The sequence below is a fragment of the Petaurus breviceps genome, unplaced genomic scaffold, assembly GCF_028583685.1.
Source record: "Petaurus breviceps papuanus isolate PSGF00001 unplaced genomic scaffold, PetGlider_PUasm1.0 77, whole genome shotgun sequence".
NCBI classification, from domain to species: Eukaryota; Metazoa; Chordata; class Mammalia; order Diprotodontia; family Petauridae; genus Petaurus; species Petaurus breviceps.
This window is the reverse complement of record NW_027186492.1, coordinates 7,868,392-7,894,735: the sequence shown is the minus strand read 5'-3', so window position 1 is coordinate 7,894,735 and position 26,344 is coordinate 7,868,392. Positions and strand designations below refer to the sequence as shown.

The following is a 26,344-nucleotide window of genomic DNA, read 5'->3' as shown; positions in this document are numbered from 1 at the left end:
GTAGAAATGTAAATAGTTTAACTTTAATAAGTTCCTTATGATTTCTTTTTCATGTTTACCTTCTCATGCTTCTCGTATTTGAAAGTAAGATTTTCTGTTCAGCTCTGGTTTTTTCATCAAGAATACTTGAAAGTCCTCTATTTCATTGAATGACCATATTTTCCCCTGAAACATTGTACTCAGTTTTGCTGGGTAGGTGACTCTTGGTTTCAATCCTTGCTCCTTTGACTTCTGGAATATCATATCCCAAGCCCTTCAATCCCTTAATATAGAAGTTGTTAGATCTTGTGTTGTCCTGATTGTATTTCCACAATACTTAAATTGTTTCATCCTGACAGCTTCTTGACCAGGGAACTCTGGAATTCACCTATGATATTCCTTGGAGTTTTCTTTTGGGGATCTTTTTGAAGAGGCAGTGGTGAATTCTTTTGGTTTCTGTTTTGCCCTCTGGTTCTAGACTATTAGGGCAATTTTCCTTGAGAATTTCTTGAAGGATGATTTCTAGGCTCTTTTTTTGATCATGGCTTTCAGGTAATCCAAGCATTTTTAAATTATCTCTCCTGGATCTATTTCCCAGGTTAGTAGTTTTTCCCGTGAGATATTTCACATTGTCTTCTATTTTTTTATTTATTTGGATCTGTTTGATAGTATCTTGATTTCTCATGAAGTTATTAGCTTCCATTTGCTCCAGTCTAATTTTGAAGGAATTATTCTCTTCAGTGAGTTTTTGAACTTCCTTTTCCATCTGGCAAATTCAGTTTTTTTAAGGCATTCTTCTCCTCATTGGCTTTTTGGGCCTCTTTTGCCATTTCAGTTAGTCTTTTTTTTTTTTTGCCTTTTTTTGGAGGGGGGAAGGTAGGGCAATTGAGGTAAGTGACTTGCCCAAGGCTACATGGCTAGTTGTATGTCACGTGTCTGAGGCTGGATTTGAACTCAGGTCCTCCGAATTCCAGGGCCGGTGGCCACCTAGCTGCCCCCTAGTTAGTTTATTTTTTAAGATGTTATTTTCCTCAGTATTTTTTTGGGGGGGGTCTCCTTTAGCAGGCTGTTGACTTGCTTTTCATGAATTTCTTGCATTATTCTCATTTCTTGTCCCAATTTTTCCTCCACTTCTCTACTTGATTTTCAGAATCCTTCTTGGGCTCCTCCATGGCCTATAACCAGTTCATGTTTTTCTTGGAAGCTTTTGATGCAGGAGTTTTGACTTTGTTGTCTTCTTCTGGTTCCATGTTTTGATCCTTTTTGTCCCCAAAAAAGATTTTGTGGTTTGATTGCACTTCCTCTGCTTGCTCATCTTGCCAGCCAATTACTTGACTTTTGAGCTCTTTGCCATGGTAGAGCTCTGCTTTCAGAGTGGAGAGAGCTGAGTCCCAAATTGCTGGGGTTTTTGCAGTTGTCAGAACCATGAGGAGGGCACCCTCTCTACAGCCACCACAAGCTCTGGCACACTAACCTCAGGACCCCTGCCCAAGACTGTGGCCCAGATCCAAGCAGGTTAAAGTAATAGCGTTTACCCTCTGAATGGTCACTTGGTCCCCCTACTATCTGCAGGCCATGAGCTCCAGAGGCAGCTGCTACCTCTCACCCCATGGGCAGGGGCCAGACGGTGCTCTTTCATCACCCAGTTCCAACAGAGTTCTCTTCAGACCTTTTATTTTGTCTTTGGTGTTTATGAGTTGAGAAGTCTGGAAATCACCACAGCTGCTGGTGATTCACTCTCCTGGAGTCTGCTCTGACCAGTCTGGGCTGCTGGTCTGGCCCGTCTGGAGTCTGGGACTGTGCGGCTCGTGGGACTGCACTTGGTGTCCTGCTATGGACACTTCTGCCGGCCTGCCAGTCTGCCTTCAATGGGAGATTTGTTTCTCTCTGTCACTTTGTGGGTTCTGTAGCTCTAAAATTTGTTTAGAGTCATATGAGGTGGTTGGAGCTCAGACAAGTTACTGCTTTTACTCAACCATCTTGGCTGTGCTCCAGGATAATTTTTTTAAAGAAAACAAAAAAAAAAAATCAGCAAAACCAATCAGTATGTTGAAAACAATCTGAAAATATGCAGTGTTACACATTTGTGGACCTCCCACCTTTACAAAGGAGGTAGGGGAGGTGTCTTCTCATATTTCTTTTTGGGGGCCATATTTGTTTTTGGTCATTTTGAAATATTCTTAATTATTTTGTGGTGGTGGTTCTTTCTATTTACATTATTGTAGTTATTGTACATACTGTTTTCTTGGCTTTACTACTCTTTGTCTTACTTTGCCTAAGTCTTTCCATGCATACATTGTCTTAAAGTACAGTGATATTCCATTGCATTCACTTTAGGCATACCCTAATTGATGGATGGCAACTTTGTTTACATTTCAAGTGCTGTTATAAACTTCTTGGTGTATCTAGATTCTTTCTTATCAGTGACCTCTTTGGAATATAGAACCAGTAGTTATTTCTCTGGGTCATATGGACATTTCAGTCACTTTATTTTCACAATTCCAAATTATTTACAAAATAGTTACATTGATTCTTAGCTCTGCCAACAATGTACTAGTGTGCCTGTCTTCCCATGACACTTCCAACATGGACTATTGCCATCTTTCATCTTCTTTTCCAATTTGCAACATGTGAGGTGAAACCTCAGCTGTTTTTATTTGAATTTCTCTTAGTATTAGTGATTTGGAAAATTTTTCTGTATTGTTGCTAATAATTTTCACTTCTTTGGAGAACTGTTTATTCACATTCTTTGACCTGTTCAGGAATGTGTTCATATTCTTTGATCTGTTAAGGAATATGTGCAGATATGTATATGTACATGTACACAAATACATATGGACTTATATTCACATATATGAATGCATATGTAATGTAAACATATTAGTGTAAATATATGTTAGATACAAAACCCAGAGAAATTTGATAAAGAATTTTTTCCCATCTGGCTTCAGACGCATAACACTTATTAGCCATGTGACCTTGGGCAAGTCATTTAACCCCAGTTGCCTGCTTTCCCCTCTCAAAAAAGCAAAAAAACAAAATTTTTTTTCCTATCCAATCATATCACTTCTTATCCCAGTTGTATTAATTTTGTTTCTGCAGAAGCTTTTGAATTTCATGTAATCAAAATTATCTTTTTTTCTTTGTCATTGTCTATGTCCTTTGTTTTGTTAAGAATATATCTCCTTATGCTTGCCATCTTGGGGTGGAGGGTAGGGGAGAGATTGGAAGAAAATTTGGAACTCAAAATCTTGTGGAAATGAATGTTGAAAGCTAAAATAAATTTTTTAAACAATTAAAAATAAAAAGAATAAATCTCCTACCCACAGTTGTGAAAGGTATATGTATAATCTGCCTCTCTTTTAATATTTTCATTTAATTATCCTTAATATTAAGTCATATATCCATTTTGAATTTATTGTGGGTGATAGATGATGTAAAATTTTGGTCTAGGCCTAATTGCTGCCAGACAGTTTTCAAGTTTTCCCAGCAATTCTTATAGGAAATTCTTTCCTAACTAATTTATACTTTTGAATTTATTGAACACTAGGCTATCAAGTTCCATTGTTTCTGATTCTCCCTTGTCTATTCTGATGCACTGATCTTTTTCTCTCTTTTATGGCTACTGCTTTGAGATTTGAAAGTACTATTTCCTGGGAGGATCTCTATATTATATTATGTTTTAATTGTATTTTTTTACAGCTGAAAAACTAGTTCAATTGGCTAATGGCAGAAAAGCAGCAACTGATGAATTGCTTAGTCTCTTAGAAGAAGGTATATGGGATAGTATTCAACAGCAAGGAATATCAAGGTTTGTCTGTTGTGTTTCAGTGCCTTTATTTTTTTTAGCAGTGATTGTGCCAATTTGTGTTTATCTGGCTTTTTTTCTAAAGAATTCAGACCACCTCAGGTGTTCTCATTAATTCTCCCACCACCCTTGTGATGAAGGGAGAGTAAGGTTGGCTCTTGCCTCTTCCTGGATAGAATAATCCAAACTGAACAAATATTTTTTAAGTGTATCATACTGAACCCTTTAAGTGGACTTAAAAAAGGAACCAATTGGCTATTAAGTTGATTTCTGTAAGCCCTGCTCTGATTTCATCTGTTAGACTTCAGTTAAATCATTCTGAGAGACTGAGCTAGTGAGCCCTTCCCTTTCCCTAAACTCTTAAATTCAGGTTCATATGCACTATGTCCCCACTAAGTCTGATTATTCCCTTTCCCCAAACTTAAATTCAGGTTCATGCAATATGACCCTACTGAGTCTGATTCTTCCAGTTAGATCTGCCCACTTCCTCTCTTCCTAACCTTTCCCCTAGGTCTAACACCCTAATCCAAACACAGGAAAATATGTCTCCTCTGGAAATGAACAGGATCTTGGAGCATAGATAAGGAAACCAGCCTGCCAACTGTAACCTACTGGGCTCTTCTAGGCACTAATTATTTATCCTGCTTATGCTGTTTCCATTCTTTCTCATGTATATACATGGAGAATGTCTGGGGTTTTTTTTCTATATGTGTCGAGGAGTGTGTTTTATGATGTAGCAAGAGTGCTGTCTAGCTCTTGATCTTGGGAGAGGATCAGTCTCTCTGTGAAGCAGCAGACACTAGCAGCCTTCATTTGGGATGGTAGTCTCTGGTCTGTTCTGACTCCAGGTGTCCCGTATCATAAACCTCTGGCTCTTCCCTACTTAGCATCCAAGAAGCTTTGACTTCCAAATTTTAATTGTTAATGCTAACTTTTCTTGCTTGGCACTGGTATTCCAGTTCCATAACTCTATGGTACATATATATACCTAGTATGGTGCATACTGTACCAGCAAATAGTAGGCACTTAATAAGGGGTTGGTGATTATTTGAGTGATTGTGTGATAGTAAAGAGATGCACTATGTAGTGGGGGAGGCCAGTGGCAACAAAAAATTATAGACTTGTACTTGGTATTTATTCACAAGGCTTATTAGTGGTTGCACAGCAGCCTGGATTCACTTACTGAGTAGTTTCTCAGTTCTTTGGGCTGAACATGTGATTACAGGCCCCTGGAGTTTGTAAGTTTTTATTAATTTGTCAGTTTCAAACTATAGTGATGCCTTCTGAGATTTTGTTTTTTCTGTTTTTAATGTCAGGACCTCCAGTGAATCAGGCCGCCAGTGGTCATTGGTGGTGCAGTTCTGCAGGCTTCATAATGTGAGGCTGAGCACAGCTTACCTCAGGGAGTGTTCTCAAGCCAATGACTGGCTACAGTTTATCGTATACAGCCAGCTCCATAGCTACCCCCTGGAGGAAGTGAGTAAGCTACTGACTGTCCTTAGATTTTTTACATTGGAAAGTGGGCCTTTTTCTTAGAGGTTTGGAAGGGTCATTTGTTTTGTGTAGATTATTAAACTTTTGTTTGAGATAATGTCATTATTATCTAGATTCTATTGGATTGACCAGGCCAGTTGGGGAGGTGATAGACTTGGTCAGACAACATCCACAGGACCATGTTCCTTTTTTCTAAACCCTACAGTTTAACAAGGACATTGATGATCTGGAGGATATGCAGAGGAGAGTAGCTTGGTTAGAAGGGCCTCAGAATCCTGCCATGTACAAGGTGATCAATTGAAGGAAGTTAGCATGGTTAGCTGCTAGAAGAGAAGGTTGGGGGGGGGGTGGCTGGAATAATAACTATCTTTTAAGTAATTTAAGAGCTGTCAAATGGAAGAGGAATTAGGCTTGTTCTTCTTGACCCTATATATAAGAATTAGGAGCAGAAGGTAGAAGTTGTGAGGTGATATGTCTCAGTAAGGAGTTATTTAAAAGTAGCTTCTTCCTTATTGAAGGTTTTCAAACAAAGAGAAGAATCTCTCAGGGTGTGCTATAGAAGGGATCCTTCTTCAGATGGGGGTTGGGCTAGGTGGTCCCTGAGGGCCTAATCTACTCTGAGTTTCTATATATAGATGAAAAGATCCATTAAAAAAGACTGATCCAAGTATTTGAAAACTATTGATGGTCCTTTAGAACAAAGATGAAACCTATATCCTTCCTCTTTACAGAGAAACAGGGAGCTATGATAGTTTAACCTTGCACACATTATCAGAGATGGGTACTTAACTGTTTTTTTCCCCTCATAATGAGTTTTCTTTGGTTACCAGGTTTGGTTTTTGTAGTCGTGGTGGGGGGAGGTATATGTATGATGTAAATATGTATGATGTAAAAACAAAAGGCATCAATAAAACTTACTTTTAAAAAATTCAGTGGGTCAGATTAAGAGAAGGGGCTAGTTTTTAGACCTAAAGAGTATTTATGACTGTAAATAAGTCATTGAAATATTGGGGTGCATGCAACTGAAAGCCAAAAACTGGAAAAGTGCAGAATTATATGTTCTCCCCGACAGAGGTTAGTGTGAGAGAACCATTTAGTGAATGTTTTGGATTTTTTTTCCCTTTCTGTAGCTTTTCTCTGTTTTGGAGCTGAAAATTTTATTTGTCTCAATAATTTAATTTATGTTTTCTAGGTCAGATCCCTCCTCCACTATTTTAGCCCAGTCCTGCAGGACCATTTGCATCTGGCCTTTGAGAACTTGCCTTCATTTCCAAACTCCAAAGCACGTGATAGACAGGCTTGTGACAGACCTCTCTGGGAGGCTCAGAATAGGCAAGAGGAGACCTCCACTGATTTGTTTCAGATTCTGCTTCAGTGTCCTGAGGAGCCAGATTCCTGGCGTTACCTTCTGGCTGAAGCCATAAGACAACGGGCTCCCATCCTGAGTGTCCTGGCCTCTTGTTTCAAGGTCAGTAGGATGCACAGTCTGAGCAAAATGGAAGGAAGGTGATGATAGTAAAAGCAATTTTTTTTATAAACAGTTTTCTAAGAAAAGGAATGAATATCCCTTTCCTCTCTCAGGGAACTCTCAGCCTTGTTTTAGCAGGTAAAGTCTCCTTCATTTTGGTAGCATTGCTGTTTATCCCCTGTATTCACTGGACCATAGTACTTTGAAGGCACAACAGCCGCTCCTGCTCAGCTTTTGATTCTGGTCTAGGGATGTCTGCTCTCATTCCAGAGTGTGGACTTACCATCTCTATCCCTTTAGGATACCTACCCTTTACCTTTATAAGCTTCCCTGACCCACCTGTGAGCTAGGCACTTCATCAGTGATGGACATTCTGAATGGGCCCTGAGAACTAGAGAGTAATCCACTGGCTTCAATCTTGCTGCTTCTCCTCACATGTCCCCTATTTTGGGTCTCATTGTACCTTGCTCCCATCCAGCTGCTGACATCCCATATATACCCTAGGCGTGATTTGGAGCTCATTTTGTGCTTAAAGACTTCACATCAGTTTAGCGAGTTTGGGTCCATCATGATCCAAAAACTTCAGTCATCGCTGTGTCAAATGGCAGATTGTCTTTGAGCCTTCTTCTAGGTCTGTTAGGTAATCTAGGCACAAACTGACTTTATTTTAAAACTGCTAGACCCCAGACTCTCCTAGACCTTGTTGGGACAGCCTGCTAGCTGCTTACTGTGGGGAGGTGACGACAGTGAAGTTAGGCGCTGTGGGACCCAGGTCCAGGCTCTTCTGGAAATAGAAAGGCAAAAGCAGGAGCATCTGGGAGCGTCAGCTAGTCAGGACTCAGGGGAGCAAACCATGAACAAAGCTGTATTTTAAAACTTCTTGTCCAATGGCAGGATGCCAGTATTGTTGCTTGTCTGAGTGTTTGGATCATCACTTCTGTGGAGGATCATGTTGCTGTTGAGGCAACAAGTCACATTCAGGGCTGCATAGAAGACCATGAATGGGATCTGGAGGACCTTTCACTTATCTGGAAAATGTTGGTAACAAGAAAAAAGAGTAGAACTCTGACCAGAAGCTTCCAACTTTTTCTGAAGGTACTGTCAGTTTGATGTCAGGTTTCAGAAAACACCTGTGTGGCATTGTCTTAGACAGGCATTGGGAATCCTGTTTTCCCACTAGTCCCCCATCCCAGACCCATGACCTGATTTTCCTTGAACTAACAAATCAGGTGACTCTATAAGAAGTGATAGGAAAATGCAGATTCATACAGCTAACAGTATGTAGATCTTTCATTAGAATCAGGTTATCAGGAAATAGATAAGATTGTTTCCTAGAAGTGATCATGGACCATATGACTGCCTTCTGGAATATTCTGAACCCTATTTTGTGGGTCATGAGCTACGCATAAAACAGATAGAAAATTGAGAGTTGAATGTATGGGAGTTCTAGTACCAAATTTCTATTTTCCCAAAGGAAAATGAAACATGACCTTAAACATGACATTTGTTTTAGCATTATTCCAGGGCAGGGGTGGGAAGGGGGAGGGGAAGGGAGGTGAGTAGGGGGTGGGGTAGATAATAGACCTTCTCTTTAACCTCAATAATATTATCTCTTCACTCTCTTCTTCAAAGGATTCCACTTTGCTGTTGATGATGGAGATGTATGAACTGTGTATGCTCTGTAAGAACTACAAGGATGCCAAAGCCAAACTGCTAGAGCTCCAGGAGAATCTTGAAACTGTAAGCTAGACCCCAGACTCTCCTGGACCTTGTTGAGATAGCCTGCTAGTTGCTGACTGTGGGGAGGTGACGACAGTGAAGTCAGGCGCTGTGGGACCCAGGGCCAGGCTCTTCCGCAGGTAGAGAATCAAAAGCAGGAACATCTGGGAGCGTCAGCTAGTCAGGATCCAGGGGAGCAAACCATGAACAAAGCTGCATAGGAACTGAACACAGATTAGGGCTTTTTAGGGGTTGGTTTTTTTTTTTAATGATCTTGGAGATTGCAGTTTTGATCAATTATATTATACAAATATGGCCTTTTTCATCAATGTCCCTGGTTCTAATTTCTCTGGATGATTCTAAGTTGTGGGACACCAGCATTGCCCATTTAATGTGTTCAGGTACTTGGTTCACAGCACAGAGCCTCTTGGTCACAGGGTACAAGGAGGGGGACCTAAGGAAGAACAATACCCTGTGTGGTAAAAAAAAAATATATAAAAACCAAACGGTGTTATAAAGGTGGGAATGAGGTATATAGGGATAGGGGCCTCCCAGGTGAGGGTCCTGTCTCTACAGGGCAGGTTGGCATCTTCTTTGTATCATGTTGTCTTAAAGAGTTGCCTAGAGCACTGAGAGAAACTTGTCCTGGGTCATACAAACAAGTATGTGTCAGAGACAGGACTTGAACCCATTTCCTGGCCTCAAAGCTGAGTCTCCATCCACTACTGCACATAGCTTCTCAGTTTGTCACATGCCAACCTCCACCCCCACATCTTTAGAACAAATTACAGATTACTGCTATGTTACTACCTCATTATTGCACTGATTGTTGTTATGCTATTTACGTATTTAAAAATTTTATGGTGGTGGCTAGGTGGCAAGGGAATAGAGCACCGGTCCTGGAGTCAGGAGGACCTGAGTTCAAATACGGCCTCAGACACTTAACACAAAAACTAGCCGTGTGACCTTGGGCAAGTCACTTAACCCCAACTACCCTGCCTTACCCCTCCAAAAAACTAAAAAATAATAAATAAATATTTTATGAGACAGTTTGCTGTTTTCAATGCCAAATTAGTCATGTTAGTCTGCCCAAGGACCCAAGTCAGAGATGGCAAATGGGTTTCCTCTCTCTATTTTCCACATTTGGGCGACCTTAAGCTATTACTTTTCTGGGTCTGTACCAGGCCCCTTGTTGTTCCTGTCTGACCACAACTTCTGCCCTCTAGTGGAGAGAGCAAAATCTCAGCCTATTGCCATAACTTCTGCTGTTGCTGCTTCTCCAGCCTTTAGCTTCTCACTTCTTCATATCCCAGCATAGATTCATTGAGGAATAAACCTGAGTTAGTTAAGTATTTTGTATTTTTGTCATAGAATTGCCTTAAAGCTGAAAGTTAAAATTCTTCTCTGGATCCATCTGTTAACTTTTTTTGCATTATGTAGCCCATCAACAAAAGCAGTCAAATAAACATACAAAATCTTACCCCAGACTCTTAAATTTTAACACTGCAGGCCCAAATGAATTAATAAATAATAGTCATGCTAATAAAATGCTTGGACTGATTTAGATGAGGACATCCTGTGAATGAAAACAATGAATAATTTACATAGTGTTTTAAGATTTTGCAGTGTGCTTTATACATGTTATTTTATTTGATCCTCACAATAACCCTGAGAGATAAATAGTATTATTACTCCCATTTTACAGATGAAGAGACTTGGCTTAAGTCAAGTCACTTGCTCTGGGTCACATGGCTAATAATGTCAGATAAAATATGAACTCATGTCCTCTTTATTCTAAATCAAGGACTCGAGTGTACCTATAGGAATGTGTCACTATTAAAGCAGAAGCCCATAAAAGTTGACTAATTCAAACATTCAGTGGATAGGACAATAAGTAAATAGTCTGAGGATTCTTTGCTAATGAACTTAAAATCCACTTGGGAAAAGAGGAAGCTTTAAAAAAGTGTGGTTAGGGCCATATACAAACCAGAATGAGTGAAGAAGAGGGAGCTGATTTTTGGTGTATTGATAGTTTTCATATTCCTGTGACATTGTTTTCAGAGATGGAGGAACCCAAAAAGCAAATTGGGCTTTGTTAAATATGGTGAGAAATGAAAGACATGGGAGGAGAAAAATAGGCACCAGGGAGGAAAAGGACCAAAGAGGAAAAAAAGGATGGGGGAAAGAAAATGGAGGAGAGTGTCATGACAGCTTTTTTGGTGTAAGTTCTGCAAAGCACAGATTTTAGGACTTTTTAAGAAAGTCCTTTGCTCCTTTGAAATCAGCATCTCAGCCAAATGATTTTTGGTACACATTAATCTTACCTGGTAGATGGTCAGAAAGAAAGTATTGAGGGCTAGGGATATGAACAAGCCCCTAACAGATACTGAGTAGAGAATGGATACACAGGAAATACTTGTTAACTAATATTCCATAAATCCTTGTTGAAAAACAGCCTGATTCAAGGGTCATGAAGCCCTCCAGTTCACTTTCCTTCCTTGTTGAGCAGAATAGCATAAATTCAGGCCTCTTATCTGTGACATTATAGGTGGGGAGAAAGTAACCCGGGTACCCATTCAAGGCGGGAAAGCAAACAGAACAAACACAGCTGTTGTAATCCTTGTTGTAATCAACCTATGCATGATGGGGAGCAGAAAGAGTATGTTGGTGACAGATAGAGAGTTGCCAAGCATCTGTGTGCATTCCAGGACTTACGCTTGTGCTGCCTTAGCACCCAAACTCAGTGTGCTCTGGAATGAGTAAAATGAGAGATGACTGAGTTGTATCACAAAAGCTCCATATATTAGTTGATTTCACCTACTTTTCCCTGTCCCTAGAGAAACTGTACCAGGAATTTAATAATCTGAATTTCTAAATCCCTCTGTGTGGTATATGATTTTTACCTGACTGCAGGTAAAAACATCAGAGTTCAGAACTGAGGAGTAAATAGTTTTTGAAGATTCCTCACTTGTGAATTTAAAATATGCTTTGGAAAGAGAAGAGGCTATAAGAAGACCATTGGTAGGGGCGGCTAGATGGCACAGGGAGTAAAGTGCTAGCCCTGGAGTCGGGAGGACCTGAGTTCTGTTCTGGCCTCACACAAAAAAACCAGCCGTGTAACCTTGGGCAAGTTACTTAACCCCAACTGCCCTTGAAAAGGCAAAAAAAAAAAAAAGACCATTGGTGTCAAACTCAGAGACCACTATATATTAATTTAGACAACCACAAATTAACATTATATTTGTGTTGTATTTTTATTTATTTTGTTAAACATTTCTCAATTACATTTTAATCTGGTTTAGTTTTGCAGCCAAAAATTTGACACTTCAGTGTTAGACCACTGTTTAGAGTGGATTGTACATTAACTGACCAGATAAGGCAAAACTGCTCAGTTTATTTCTTGCCTCTGTTTTATTTGCCAAAGAGAATTTATCTTTGTCTTGAAAAGAACAGAACAAAGATAGCCAAGAGGGAATTGATACCCAGATAAGTGAGGTGATAAAAAGAGCACTTAGATGCCTTTAATTAGCTCAAGGCATCTGGCCCAGATGAGCTGTGTCCTAGAATACTGAAAGGACTGACAGCCATGGTCAGTGGTCTTTGAAAGCTTGAACTAGAGTATGCCCTAGTGTTGGAGAAGGGTAGATACCCCTCCCCCCCATCAAAAAAGGAGGACAGTGTTTGTACAACAACAGTGAGCTTAAATTTTATTCCATTCAAAATTCTAGAGCTTTATTATAGGGATGGTTGGTGAAATCTAGAACAGGGAGCAGTGATCATGAAGAGCTACCACCATGGTCCCACGAGCTAATCTCATTTTCTTTTCGACAAGTAGAGGGGTTGTGTGGCACAGTGGATAAAGAAAAATCTCTGAGCCAATCCCTGTTGGTGACAAACACATGGACCCTGAACAAGTCCCTTCCTCTCTCAGGGCCCCAGGCAACTCCCTGAGCTGCAGGGGAAGTGCTGACCTGCTGTGGTAGAAGAAATTCTTCACCAGGAACTCCCTAAAGCAGCACAATTCTAGGTGTAGACTCTGCCCCTGCTAAATTAATAGATTGAGGGAATGCTATAGGCTTAGTTTACTTGGATTTCAGAAGGCATTTGATGCAATTCTTGTGGACAGTATGCAGTGACAGGGGCTGCATGAGAGTACAGTTACAAAACCACATCATTTGGCCAACTAGTCAACCTGTATATGAAAGGAATCTCTACATACCCAGCAAGTATCTAACCAACCTTTGCTTGAAGAACACCCAGAAAGAGCAACCTTCCATCTCTCAAGGCTGCATGTTCCACCTTTGGACACCTTTAATTATTAGGAAGTTTTTCCTGGTGTCAAGTCTAAATTTGCCTCTTTGCAGCTTCCACTCATTGCCTCTGCTATTGCCCTCTGGATCCAAACAAGTATAATTTCTCCTTGACATGGCAACCCTTCAGATATTTGAAGGTAGCTCTTATGTCTCCAGTCTTCTCTTCAGGCTAAATGTGTCAAGTTCCTTAGATGGATTTTTAAGCTCTTAAGGAGGATTGTTGCTTGAGGATAGGGACTACTTTTAACTCTTTTTGTGTCTCCAGTGTTTAGCACAGTGCCTGGCCCACAGTAGATGCTTAATAAATGCTTATTGATTGGAGGATGGCTGGATTTGTAACTGGTTGAATCACCAGACTCATAGAGTAATGGCTTAAGGTCAAGTTGGAAGGAGCTCTGCAGTGGAATTCTTCAAGAATCTGTGCGAGTTAACTTGTGAAGAGCATCACCGTCCCTCTAGTCTCCTAGATTCACAACCTCAGATTGATCCTGTCTTCACTCTCCCTCACTCCCATATGCAGTCAGTTGCTAAGTCTTGCTTATTCTAACTTCACAACATCCCTGTATCTCCATTCATACCATAACTACCTTAGTTTAGATTCTCATCACTTCTCATTTGTATTATTACAATAGCTTCTTAATTGGGCATTTTGTCTCAAGTTACACCCTTCTCCAATCAATTCTCCATACAGCCATCCAAGAGATAATTCTTTTTTTTTTTTTTTAAAGCAATCGGGGTTAAGTAACTTGCTCAAGGTTACACGGCCAGTTATTTCTGGGTGTGGTGCTAAGTATCTGAGCCCAGATTTGATCCCCAGGTCATCCCGACACTGGAGCTGGTGCTCTTACTCGCTGAGCCACCTGGCTGCCCCTAAACAATTGGTGTTAAGGAACTTGCTCAAGGTTACACGGCCAGGTGTTTCTGGGTGGGTGCTAAGTGTCTGAGCCCAGATTTGATTCCCGGGTCATCCCAACACTGGAGCCGGTGCTCTTACTCGCTGAGCCACCTGGCCACCCCCCAAGAGATAATTCTAAAGTAGAATCAGAACCATGTCTTCCCCTGTTCAAAAACCTCTACTGGCTCCCTGTTGCCTGTCAGATAAAGTTTGGCATTTAAAGTGCTTCCTAGGTTAGTTTCAGCCCACCTTTTGAAAGGGTTATTTCACTTTACTTCCCTTCCAGAACTCTGTGATCTACCCAGACTGGCCCACTTGCTATTCCTCGTGCATGACATCTATTTCCCATCTCCTTGCCTTTGAACAGGCTGTCCCCATTGCCTGGCATGTAGTTACTCCACATCTCCATCTCCATCCCCAACTTCCTTCCAAGTTTAGCTGAGGGGCAACCTCCTATTCTCTATGAAATTTCCTCTAGTAGAATGTAAGCTCCTTGAGGGCAGGGACTGTTTTGCTTTTGTCTTTGTATCTCCAACACCTAGTACCATTCCTGACACATAATCAGTGCATAATTAGTGCTTGTTGATTGAAGATGTTGATAAAGGCATAGATGGCCAACTTAACACATTTGCAGCAGATATAAAATCGAAAAGGTAGCATAGCACACTGAATACCAAAGTCAGCGTCTGAAAAGACTTTGGTGGGCTAAGGACTTGGGCCAGATCTCATAAGGTAGAATTTAATTGGGATAAATGTAGTCTCATGCTTGGGGTCAAGAAATCAACTTCTGGAGGGGTTGGGGCCAAGATGACAGCATAAAAGCAGGAAATTCTGTGACTTCCTCCAAAAAGCACCTCAAATACCAATAAAATATGATTCTAAACAAATTTGAGAGCTACAGAACCCACAAAGTGACAGAGAGAAACAAATCTCCCACTTAAGGCAGCCCGGCAGGCCTATAGGAAGGGGCCATTGCAGCACACTAGTAGCAGAGCACAGTCCCACGTGAGCCACATTGTTTTAGCCCCAGGGTGGCCCCAACCAGTAGCAGCTAGAACAGACTTCAGGAGAGTGAATCACCAGCACCTATGGCAGTATTCATACTCCTCGATGCATAAATGCCAAAGAGCAAGTAAAAGGTCAGTGTGGAACTCTGTTGGAGAGGAAGGGCGCAGTCTGGCCCCTGCCCCCAGGGCGAGAGGTGGCGGAGTCATGGTGGCCACTGCCGCAAGGCTACAGCTAACCTGCAGATCTTAGGGGGACCAAGTGACTATTCAGAGAATAATTGCTGTTGCTTTAACCTGCTTGGATCTGGATCGCTGTCTTGGGTGGAGATCCTGGGGTGTGTGGCAAGTGGGGCAGAGCTTGTGGGGGCTGCAGAAAGGGCACCTAAGTTATAGCTCCAGCAGCTGCAAAAACCCCAGTGATTTGGGACAAAGTTCTCTCCATTCTGGAAGCAGAGTTCTACTGTGGCAAAGAGCTCAAACAGCTTGACAATAGCTTGACAGTAATTGACTTGCAAGATGAGCCAGGCAATGAAGCAAAGCAAGCTGAGTAATCAAACCTTAGATTCCTTTTTTGGGGACAAAAAGGATCAAAGCATGAAACGGGAGGAAGACAATGGAGTCAGAACTCCTGCATCAAAAGCCTCCAAGAAAAATATGAATTGATTACAGGCCATGGAGGAGCTCAAGAAGGATTTTGAAAATCAAGTAAGAGAAGTGGAGGAAAAATTGGGAAGAGAAATGAGAATGATGCAAGAAAGTAATGAAAAGCAAGTCAACAACCTGATTGAAGAAAATAACACCTTAAAAAATAGACTAACTCAAATGGTAAAAGAGACCCAAAAAGCCAGTGAGGAGAACGCCTTAAAAAGTTGAATTTGCCAGATGGAAAAGGAATTTGAAAAGCTCACTGAAGAGAATAATTCCTTCAGAATTAGATTCTAGCAAATGGAAGCTAATGACTTTATGAGAAATCAAGATACTGTTAAACAGAGCCAAAACAAATGAAAAAATGGAAGGCAATGTGAAATATCTCATTGGAAAAACGACTGACCTGGAAAACAGATCCAGGAGAGATAATTTAAAAATTATTGGATGGCCTGAAAGCCATAATCAAAAAAAGAACCTAGAAATCATCCTTCAAGAAATTCTCAAGGAAAATTGCCCTGATATTTTAGAATCAGAGGGCAAAATAGAAATTGAAAGAATTCACCAATCACCTCTTGAAAAAGATCCCAAAAAGAAAACTTTTATCATATCATATCATATGGAATATCATAGCCAAATTCTAGAGTTCCCCAGTCAAGGAGAAACTATTACAAGCAGCCAAGAAGCAACAATTTGAGTATAGTGGAAACACAATTAGGATAACACAAGATCTAGCAGCCTCTATATTAAGGGATCAAAGGGCTTGGCATATGATATTCTGGAGGTCAGAGGAGCTAGGATTAAAACCAAGAATCACCTACCCAGCAAAACTGAGTATAATGTTTCAGGGGAAAATATAGTCATTCAAGAAACCAGCTTCCTATAAACATACTGAGAGATATGTAGACGGGTAGTAGGTTTTCTTGCAAAGACTGGGGCAATTTAGAGGTATGCAAGCTGATTATGAGCCCAGTGGCATAATGGGGCAGTCAGAAAAAGCCAGGGATGTGACAGCTCTATCCTGGTCAAAACATATTGGGAGGTTTGGGTTCTCTTCTGAGTGTTAGGAGATAGAAAGGACACTGGTGAGCAGGAGCATGGCCAGAGGAGGACGGTCAGCGTAGAACACTAGGGATGAAGAGAGAGGACACAGGAAGAATAAGATCAAGGGCTGTCATGTGGAAAAGCCTGTTCTCCTTGACCCAACAGTACAGAATTAGGGATTGCTTGCAAAGAAACAGACGGAAAACATTTGAGTGCTGGGCACAGTGCTTAGAGACCCATTTAGGCTTGATGTCTGGAGAAACTGAAAATTAGAGCTATCCAAAAGTGTAACGGGGTGCCTAGTTGAGAAGGTCATGAATGGCCTGTCATTGGAGGGTCTTCCAACAAAGGCTGGATGACCACCTGTCAGATTTTTTATAAGGGTTTTTTTTTTTTTTACTTTTTGGAGGGGGGAGGGCAGGGCAATTGGGGTTAAGTGACTTGCCCAAAATCACATAGCTAGTAAGTGTGTCAAGTGTCTGAAGCTGGTTTTGAACTCTGGTCCTCCTGACTCCAGCGCCATTGCTCTATTCACTGTGCCACCTAGCCGCCCCAATATAAGGGGGATTTTTGTTGCATTGTAGTTTGGATTTCATAACCTCTGAAGGCTCTTTCAACCCCAAAACTTTATTTAATACAGGAAGTGTTAATATAGCCCTGGAATCAGCTGGGAAAAAGCGGGGGTGCTAAGTATATTTGGCTTAGATTTATAATCAACACTGATGGTATTTATTTGGCATTGCTGAATTCAGTGTACATGCTCATATCAGTTTACATACACTCCTCTTCACAGAGGTCCGACAGTTAGCCTATTCTCTTTTATGTGTGTGTGTGTGTGTTAGAGTTCTTCTCAGAAAAGGGCAGAGAGGGCATCAGGGGCAGCAGCTAAATTGTCACTGTTCTTTCCTCTGCCAGTTTTGCACCTTTCTGTTCTTCTGCCTTCATCTGAGGAATAACACAGGCAACCAGACAAGGATTACTACAAGTAATTATTTGGCATAAGAGAGCATTGGACTATTGGAAGATAATTCCTAGTAGATAGAAAGTTTAGATAAGATGCAGTCATGGGATGACATTTGGAGGTTCCTCAATTCTCTTAACCCCAAGCTGGTGTTTTTTGGTTAGCTGTTTGAGCAAAACCATTCTCCATAAACCTTCTTCTCTTTTTGTTTAGATAAAAACAGCAGATATGACACCTCTTGCCTTTCCTGTGCCATGGCTAAAATGTCAATTCAGCTTCCTTTGGAAGCTTATGTTGGAGCAGTGCAAGACTCAGTACGAACTACGAAAACTCTTACAGCTGTTTTCTGAAATAGACCATCTTTCTGACGGTAATACCATTTCTGATAGTTGAGTTGTTTTTTTGCTTTTTCATCTTTGTATCACTAATACTTAACAATACTTTGTCGATGGTAGCTGCTTAATAAATATTAATCGAATTGAATTAAATTGGATTATAAGAGAACTGAGTGGCTTTCTTAAGCCCTTTAAAAATCAAGTTTTTTGACTACTTCTTGATACCAAAAAGTGTAGACATAAGTAATTTTGTTTTACTGTTCTTAATTTTAATAGTTTTCTTTATATTGTGGCACTACATTTTTTCAATTTTCATGTGCGGTCTTTCTGTGTATGTTATGTATATATCTGTAGCTAGCACATGTATGTGAAAACTTCAGACAGAAAATGGAGAAAGACAAAGAAAACTGCCTGTGTGACAGTATCAAACTAGATACTTACTATAGGGCAGCTATTGTATAAGAAAAGAAACAATAGTAGAAACACTCAGTAATACGCAGGAGATAAAACACAGACGTCTGTCTCCAGGTGCTCAAAGCAGGGGTGAAAAGCAAGATGATCATAAGGCAGGGAGGCAGATTTGGCTTCCAAACTATCACTGGAACTTGCTAGGATGCAGTCATGACGAGAATAAGACTCTGGAAAGGTAGAGTTTATTTTAAAGTAACAGTAGATAAAAGCAGGGGAGGGGCTGAACAGAAGAGTATTATCCTATGTGGAAATCCAGGGAATTTCCTGGAGAAAGTCTGGTGGATGACATTTGGGTAAGAATAATGGAGGGAGAAATAGAAGTAAGATTATAATTAGAACATTTTGGAAATCACTTGAACAGAAAGAGAAAATGGATGAGGAGTTTAAGAACTGGAGATCACGACTGGATTGCACCCATGATGGTAATGACAGGGTCTTCAGCTGTCCAGATTTCTGCTCAAGCTCACTTTCTTTGCCAGAAGCAGAGCAATTAATAATTTCTTGACTTGCCTTTATATTGATTCCTTCAAAATATGCAGGAAGCAATGAAGAAAACTGCCATTCTGGGTATGAATCTGACTAATCTTCTATGAACTATGAACTAATATGATTAATCTGGGTATGAACGTGACGTTCATTGCTAAAATAAAAACTTTGGAAACCTTGAAAGAAGTGACCCCATCTGTCTTTGAATTTTTGATAAAAGAAAAAAAAGGCATAATCTGACATGCACTATAGCTCTTGGGAGAGCAGATCTTGAAAAGTTCAGAGAAAGGTAGAATCTTATGTCCTAAAATTTAGCCACAGTATGTCAGCCTAAGATGGAGGGGAAGTTCACAAGAAGACAAAAAGAAAGAATTTCAGTGAGGGGGAAGGGAAGTTAAAAGAGCCTCATGTGATTGTCCAGGGAACTTATTGATTAACTTAGGTTTTTTTTTTTTTTTAAAGCAATTGGGGTTAAGTAACTTTCTCAAGGCTACACGGCCAGTTATTTCTGGGTGTGGTGCTAAGTATCTGAGCCCGGATTTGATCCCCAGGTCATCCCGACACTGGAGCCGATGCTCTTACTCACTGAGCCACCTGGCCGCCCCAGCTTAGGTTTTTAAAAGACATGTAATAGAACATTGATACAAGAGCACATAACTAAGGATGAATGAAGAAGCATGGTATTGTCCTATAAGGACAGTGATTAGGGGCGGCGAGGTGGCGCAGTGAATAGAGCACCAGCCCTGGAGTCAGGAGGACCAGAGTTCAAATCTGGCCTCAGACACTTAACACTTGCTAGCCGTGTGACTTTGGGCAAGTCACTTAACCCCAATTGCCTTGCCTTCCCCCTGCAAAAAAACAAAAAAACAGTGCTCAGAGAGCCACATGTCAAAATGAGCTAAAGTGGGCAAGGAATTCTAAAAACAAGAAAAAGGGTTGGTTTAGCCACGTGAAAAAAAAAAAAGGAGCAAAGAAGAGGCTGGATCCCTACCCAGTGAGATACCCAGCTGGTAGGATCCCCACCCAGTGAGATACCCAGCTGGTAGGATCCCCACCCAGTGAGATACCCAGCTGGTTACCTGATGGAAAGTGAGAAGTGCTCAGTTCTTATTTTGCATCCATTTTCTTTGCCAAGGAGAATGACCTTTGGATCAGAAAGAACAGAACAAAAATGACAAATTCGAGGGTGGAAACCCCTGATAAGAAACTTGTGTCTCCCTTCCCCTGCTGCATCTGCTGTTCATCTGCAAATCAAAGTCTAATGGACTGAAATTTAATTCCTGACAAAATTCTAAAATATATTACTAATTAAAGGCCTAGTTTGTGAACACTTAGAAAAGGGAATGGTAATCTCTAAAAGCTAGAGCAGTTCATGCCAGAGCGTTTCCTTTTTTTACAGTGTTACTAGTAAGGCTGGAGAGCAAGGGAATACTGCAAATACCTGAATTTCACCCAAGCATTTGAAAACCTCTCTCATGTTATTCTTGTGGACAGTGGAAAGACTAGATCGTAGAGCAGTTAGGCGGATTCAGAATGGTTGAATGACCAGACTTGAGGAAAAGTAATTAGTGGCTGATTGTCAGCTTAGAAAGAGGTTTGCAGTGGAGTGTCCCAGGACCTGCACTTTGGAGCAGCTCAGAGAGTGCTGAGCCTGAATTCAAGTGTAGCCATTGTCACTTACTAGCTGTGGAACCCTCGGCAAACCCCTTAACTTGTATCTGCCTGTTTTCTCAGTTGTAAAATGGAGATAGGAATGGCACCCATCTCACAGGGTTGTCCTGAGGATCAAATGACACCATATTTTTAAAGTGTTTGGCACATTGTAGTCACTTAATAAATGCTTGTTTCCTACCATACTGCCCAATCCTTTGCCACGTCCAGTTCATATTTTTATCAGTGACTTGGATAAAGGCACATATTGTATGGTTTTCCAGTTTGCAAATGATGCAGTGTTGGAAGATGGAGATAAAGCTGGTATGTCAAATGACAGAATCAATAAAGATCTGAAGAGCCTACAACAATGGACTAAACAGTATCTTCTAAACAATATCTGCTGAAATGTGGTTTAATGCATAAAGCCCGATACTTGGATTCAGAACATCAGCTTCACAATTTCAGGGTAGAGAAGATAGTTGTCAACAAAAGATTCCAATGTTTTATGGAGTGCAAGCAGACTGAGACAGATATATGTCTGTAATGTGGCAGCCGAAATTTTAATTCAGTCTTAGATTTCATTAATTCCAGAATGTTGGAGGTAATCATCCTCCTAATTTTGCCCTGCTTGGATCTGGGCACCATGATCAGCTAGAGAGCAGCTCTAAAAGGGATATCATTAAACTGAGACAGCACTGACAAGGAGGCTCAGTGAAGGGTGTGGAGTCTGGGAAAGGAGAAGACTTAGGAGAGAGATGATGACCATCTTCAAGTTGTTCTTCTTGGCTGGTTGTGTTAGGAGCAGCTGACTGAAGTTGGAGAGGCCGATCTGGGTTTAGTGCATTGAGAAAAGAGTCTGAGACAATTAGAACTATCCACAGATAGGATGGCATACCTCAGGGAGGAGCTGTTCTGCCCTAGGGGTCTTCAGACAAAGTCTTGTTGAGTGCTAGGTGGGGATGTCATAGAGGAATTCTTATTTACATAGGAGTCAGACCAGGTGACTTCTGTTCTTTCTGTGTTGATGTGACAGCAGCACAGAAAGCCAGTGTTCCCCTTTTGGCACATTTCACATACATTTTGCTAGTGTGACGTCTGCCTGTTCACCCACGTGGAACCCAACTGTATAGTCCTTCCTGTAGTCATCACTGGAAGGAGATCTATGGGAAGGATTTTCATCCCTGTCTCCTGTTTCAGCTGTAGCTTTCTGAAATGGCATAATTCCAAAGACTTGTGGATTTCATGTCCTTACTTTTCTACTTCATCATGTTGTGTAGAAAGCAGTTTGTAAACCTTAAAAGTGGTATTTAACAATAATAATATTTATATAGCATTTTTTATGTACCAGACTCTGTGCTAATTAGGCTCTTTACAATTATTAACTTGTTTGATCCTCATATCAACGCTGTTATTATCCCCATCTTACAGATGACAAAACTGAAACAGACAGTTAAGTGATTTATCCAGGGTTACACAGCTACTAAGTGTCTGAATCTGGATTTGAACTCGGTCTTCCTGACTATAGGTTGCATGCTCTGTATACTATGCCACCTAGATAAATGTGAGCTATTATTTCTAATACATTATCTGTCTCCCTAAGTAAGAAATTCAGGCTTCTGAAGAAAACAATAAAATATATCTAGTTGTGACATTATCACCTTTTTCAGTTTGTTCATGGAACTTCCTAAATTGTGAGAGTCGAGGCCACCTCAGGTCAGTTTACATGGCTTCGTTAAAAAGCATTAGTCAAGAATTTCTGCAGGAAGGACAAGATTCCCCCAGGGATTAAAGATGGAAAACTTAGCTAGGTTGTTATTGTTCAGTCATTTCAGTTGTGTCTGACTTTTCATGACCCCATTTGGGATTTTTTTGACAAAAATACTGGAGTAGTTTGCCATTTCCTCCTCTATCTTATTTTACCGATGAAGAAACTGAGGCAAACTGAGTTAAATGACTAGCCCAAGGTCACCCAGCTAGTAAGTGTCTGAGGCTAGATTTGAACTAAGGAAGAATATCCCTGATCCCAAGCCCAGCACTCTATCCCCTGCTCCACCTGGCTATCCCTTAGCTGGTTTACTCAGGGCAAGACAACGACAATGGTTTGAAATAACATGACATTGGGGCGGCCAGGGGGCTCAGCGAGTGAGAGCACCGGCTCCAGGGTCGGGACGACCTGGGATCGAATCCCGGGCTCAGACACTGAGCACCCACCCAGAAACACCCGGCCGTGTAACCTTGAGCGAGTTACTTAACCCCGATTGCTTAGGGGCGGCCAGGTGGCTCAGCGAGTAAGAGCACCGGCTCCAGGGTCGGGACGACCTGGGATCGAATCCCGGGCTCAGACACTCAGCACCCACCCAGAAACACCCGGCCGTGTAACCTTGAGCAAGTTACTTAACCCCGATTGCTTAGGGGCGGCCAGGTGGCTCAGCGAGTAAGAGCACCGGCTCCAGGGTCGGGACGACCTGGATCAAATCCGGTCTCAGATACTTAGCACCACACCCAGAAATAATAACTGGCCGTGTAACCTTGAGCAAGTTACTGAACCCCAATTGCTTTAAAAAAAAAAAAAGAAAGAAAGAACATGCCATTCTGACTACAGCAGGCCAGTAGTTGGAGATCTGGATGTCGGTTACAGCCTTAGCTGTCCTGTTATTAGCACGTTCTTCCATACCTGGCTACTTGTCATGACTTCAGATAATCTTGTAATGGAATTAACTACACAGTCAGTGGTGACTGCTTAGATATATCAGGTCAGAGTGGAAGTAGTCCTGGAAAATGGTAAGGCCTCAGAGCCTGGTTGATTTTCTGTTATACTGAATGCATCTGTTTTATCTGCGTTAAAACTTATGTTAGGCAGTTGAGTTTAACCTAGCATTGCTATGACCATTTTGGACAGTTCTGATGTTTTGGAGTTGTGAGACTCCTACTTTTTCTATTTTTTCTGCTAGTCTCATTCCTGGGTGATTAATATGTGGGCAGGTTGTACCTCCAAATCCCATATGACTGTATTCAATATAATATTCTCACCCTTTGACCCCAAATACTCTTCAAATGCCATAGTGTTATCCTTAATTCTCTTCTCTTTGTTTCTCTTTGTTACAGGTCCAGATGTGAAGAAACTGTGTATGCTCAGCCAGATTTTGAAGGACACATCAATAGCTATTAATAATTCTATCATAACCAGTTACAGCATTGAAAACTTTCAGCAGGAATGCAGATCTATCGTGGAAAAGCTGCAGACAGAAGGACAGTTTGCCCTGGCTAGGAAGATAGCAGAATTAGCTGAATTACCTGTGGACAACTTGGTTATTGAAGAGGTAAAGTTAAGTTGGTTAATTGTATAAAATCTTGTATTTTTAGACCATTATTGAACAGGGCAGCACTTTTCTTTAAAGTAGAATTAAGGGGGTGGCTAGGTGGTGCAGTGAATAGAGCACTGGCCCTGGAGTCAGAAGGACCTAAGTTCAAATCCGGCCTCAGACACTTGATACACTTACTAGCCATGTGACTTTGGGCAAGTCACTTAACCCCAATTGCCCTCCAAAAAAAGTAAAGTAGAATTAAGTGTATAAAAACAAGATCATTCTGACCCCCATCCAAAAGGTAAAATGGAAATATGGCTAAGAACTTTCAAAAGCACCTTTATAGTATTTAACCTATATCCCAATAGGGATAAATCTTAAGGGCATTGCCCACAGAAGGGTCCTGTGATTCTTGATATAAATTCATCAAGAATTGCTTTTTATGCTTATGAGTTTGTCATAATGGACTTAGACATGAAGAAAAACTTTTTAGATGAGAGAATTTTGATACTAAAATGAATAATTGAAAGGTAACGTGGAACTTCTTCCTAATTATTCTTTTAAAAAAGGTCAAGTGCCCATTTTTCTGGGATATCAGGGGATGAAGGGACTAAATGACCTTTTCTGACAGGGTCCTTCTAATCTCTATGATTCTGTTTTCTTTTTATTTTGAATGTTATTACTGCTCACACTGTTCTTAAGGATCAATATGACCAATGAACCTTTTTAAAGAAATATAATAAAACCTAAAATAGTATTTGTATGTATTTTACAGATAATTCAGGAGATGCAGACTCTAAAACATATTGGTCAGTGGTACCTGAAACAAGCAAGAATTGAATTCTGGAAAAAATGTCATGAGAAGTTTAAGAAGAATTACATTTTAAAAAGAAAAGCATCTGAATTTTTTTTATCCCAGGCCACTGTGACATCTGAGTTCTCAGCTGACATCATGGAAAGACATTTGCTGCTTACCCTGGCAGGCCATTGGCTTGCCCAGGAGGATCCTGTACCCTTAGGAAAGCTAGAGGAACTGGAGAAGCAAATCTGGCTTTGTCGTATCACCAAGCAAATCCACTGTAGTGACCAAGAGGTGGTTGAATCAAGGTTTTCTCGGCAGATTTCTTCCAGTGGTGACCTTTCCTTTGATAGCTTAGCCACTGAATTTTCCTTCTCCAAACTAGCTGCCCTGAATGCCTCAAAATATTTAGAGATTAATGGATTTCCCTCTAGAGAAGCCTGTGAGAATAGACTGGATAAGGATGAGGCAGACTCACTAAACTTTCTGATTGGGCATCTGTTGGATGATGGCTCTGTGCATGAAGCAAGCAGAGTTTGCCACTATTTTCATTTCTATAATCAGGATGTTTTCTTGGTGTTACACTGTAGAGCACTGGCCTCAGGAGAAGCTAGTATAGATGATTTGCACCCAGAAATCCAAGCTATCTTTCGAAATGCTGAGCTGCTGGAAGAGAAGGAGGAGGAGGAGAAGAAGGAAGAGGAACAAGCTGGAGCTCCAGTTAGAAGGTTTCAGAGCAGTACGTAACTTGAACCCGGTGACTCCTGAGCCTTGTATCAGGCACTGGAGGCTCCCAGCCCCATATTTCAACCCCCTCCCCACTGCCAGAGAAGTGTAAGGGAGAAGAAGAGAGAAAGTGTTTGATCTCCCTGTTGTGTGGGGTAATGTGTTCTTGCGATGCCAAGCCAGAGCCCCCATATAGTATATCATGATTTTTGTGGATGAAAACGATTTTTATGGGAAAGGGGTGAATATGGAATCATGACCATTTCATATTTTGAGTTTCCTCTAGATTTCTGTGATCAAAGTCATTATTTTAATTGGTTAGCCATGCTCTTGTTTCATTTAGTATGAGGAGGATATTGGTATTGCCTTGTGATTATCTCATATCAAAATGAGGATTGGGTGTGTTTCCAGTGGATTTATAGTCTTAAGTGGAAAACATGATAATTCTAAATAGGACATTTCAGGCTAGAATTCTTGGAGAAAGGATTTGAAAGATGTGTAGAAGGGAACTTGTTCAAGGTGATAATTTCTAACTGGGTATTTTTTGGAAGCATATGAAGGAAAGATGGGAAATGATAACTAAAAGTCCAGAACTCTAGGCTTAACAGGTGAGGTGGCTTCAGAATCTACCTGTTTGCTTCTCTCATGCCTATAAATTACTTCCAGCCTCTAGTTTGGAAAGTCAGTCCTTTGTTATGGTAACACGTGATGATGAGATTGCCTCCCATCTGGAGACTTTGACAAGCAGATGTCTTCATGGGAAGAACTACTGCCGGCAAGTCCTTTGTCTGTATGAACTCGCCAAGGTATGTTCACATAGTGCTCATTAGGCCTGAGTAACGGGGCATGGGGTGAAGGGAAAGAGGTAGAATGTGGGTTAGCTCCCTATCCTTCAGTGACTCTGTAGATTACAGACAGCAAAACTCATATGAACCATAGGCTTTTGTCGATGTAGAAATGTTTTTTTTTCAAATGGAAATTCCTTGTACGTGGAACAGTACCTAAGAGAAATCACCTGGGAGTGTGAAACTCACATAAGAGGCCTCATGGCCTTGTGGATAGAGAGCCGACATCAGGGTCAACACCCCTTGGGGTCAGGTTCTGCCTCTAACACATGACCCTGACAGCACTGCCTGGGCAATTGCTTAACCTCCTAGGGCTCCTGGAAACCCATGAAGACTCTAAATTAAGGATGATTGTTGATATACATTAATAAAGAGAGTTTCTGCACTGGGG

The 26,344-nt window shown here is 41.0% G+C and overlaps 1 protein-coding gene across 2 annotated transcripts in view; it reads left to right on the top strand.

Moving 5' to 3' along the window:
• SPG11 (SPG11 vesicle trafficking associated, spatacsin) overlaps positions 1-26,344 on the top strand; it is a 91,615-nt gene that overhangs the window by 52,437 nt on the left and 12,834 nt on the right. For both annotated transcript variants that reach the window (XR_011172005.1, XM_069105930.1), the window contains exons 23-31: positions 3,682-3,790; positions 5,104-5,263; positions 6,474-6,749; positions 7,644-7,844; positions 8,382-8,489; positions 17,547-17,703; positions 23,384-23,598; positions 24,359-25,121; positions 25,775-25,914. Coding sequence is in view for 1 of the 2 variants with exons in the window: in XM_069105930.1 (XP_068962031.1) it covers positions 3,682-3,790; positions 5,104-5,263; positions 6,474-6,749; positions 7,644-7,844; positions 8,382-8,489; positions 17,547-17,703; positions 23,384-23,598; positions 24,359-25,121; positions 25,775-25,914 (2,129 nt within the window). In the remaining variant the exon portion in view is untranslated. The remainder of the gene's footprint in view (positions 1-3,681; positions 3,791-5,103; positions 5,264-6,473; positions 6,750-7,643; positions 7,845-8,381; positions 8,490-17,546; positions 17,704-23,383; positions 23,599-24,358; positions 25,122-25,774; positions 25,915-26,344) is intronic.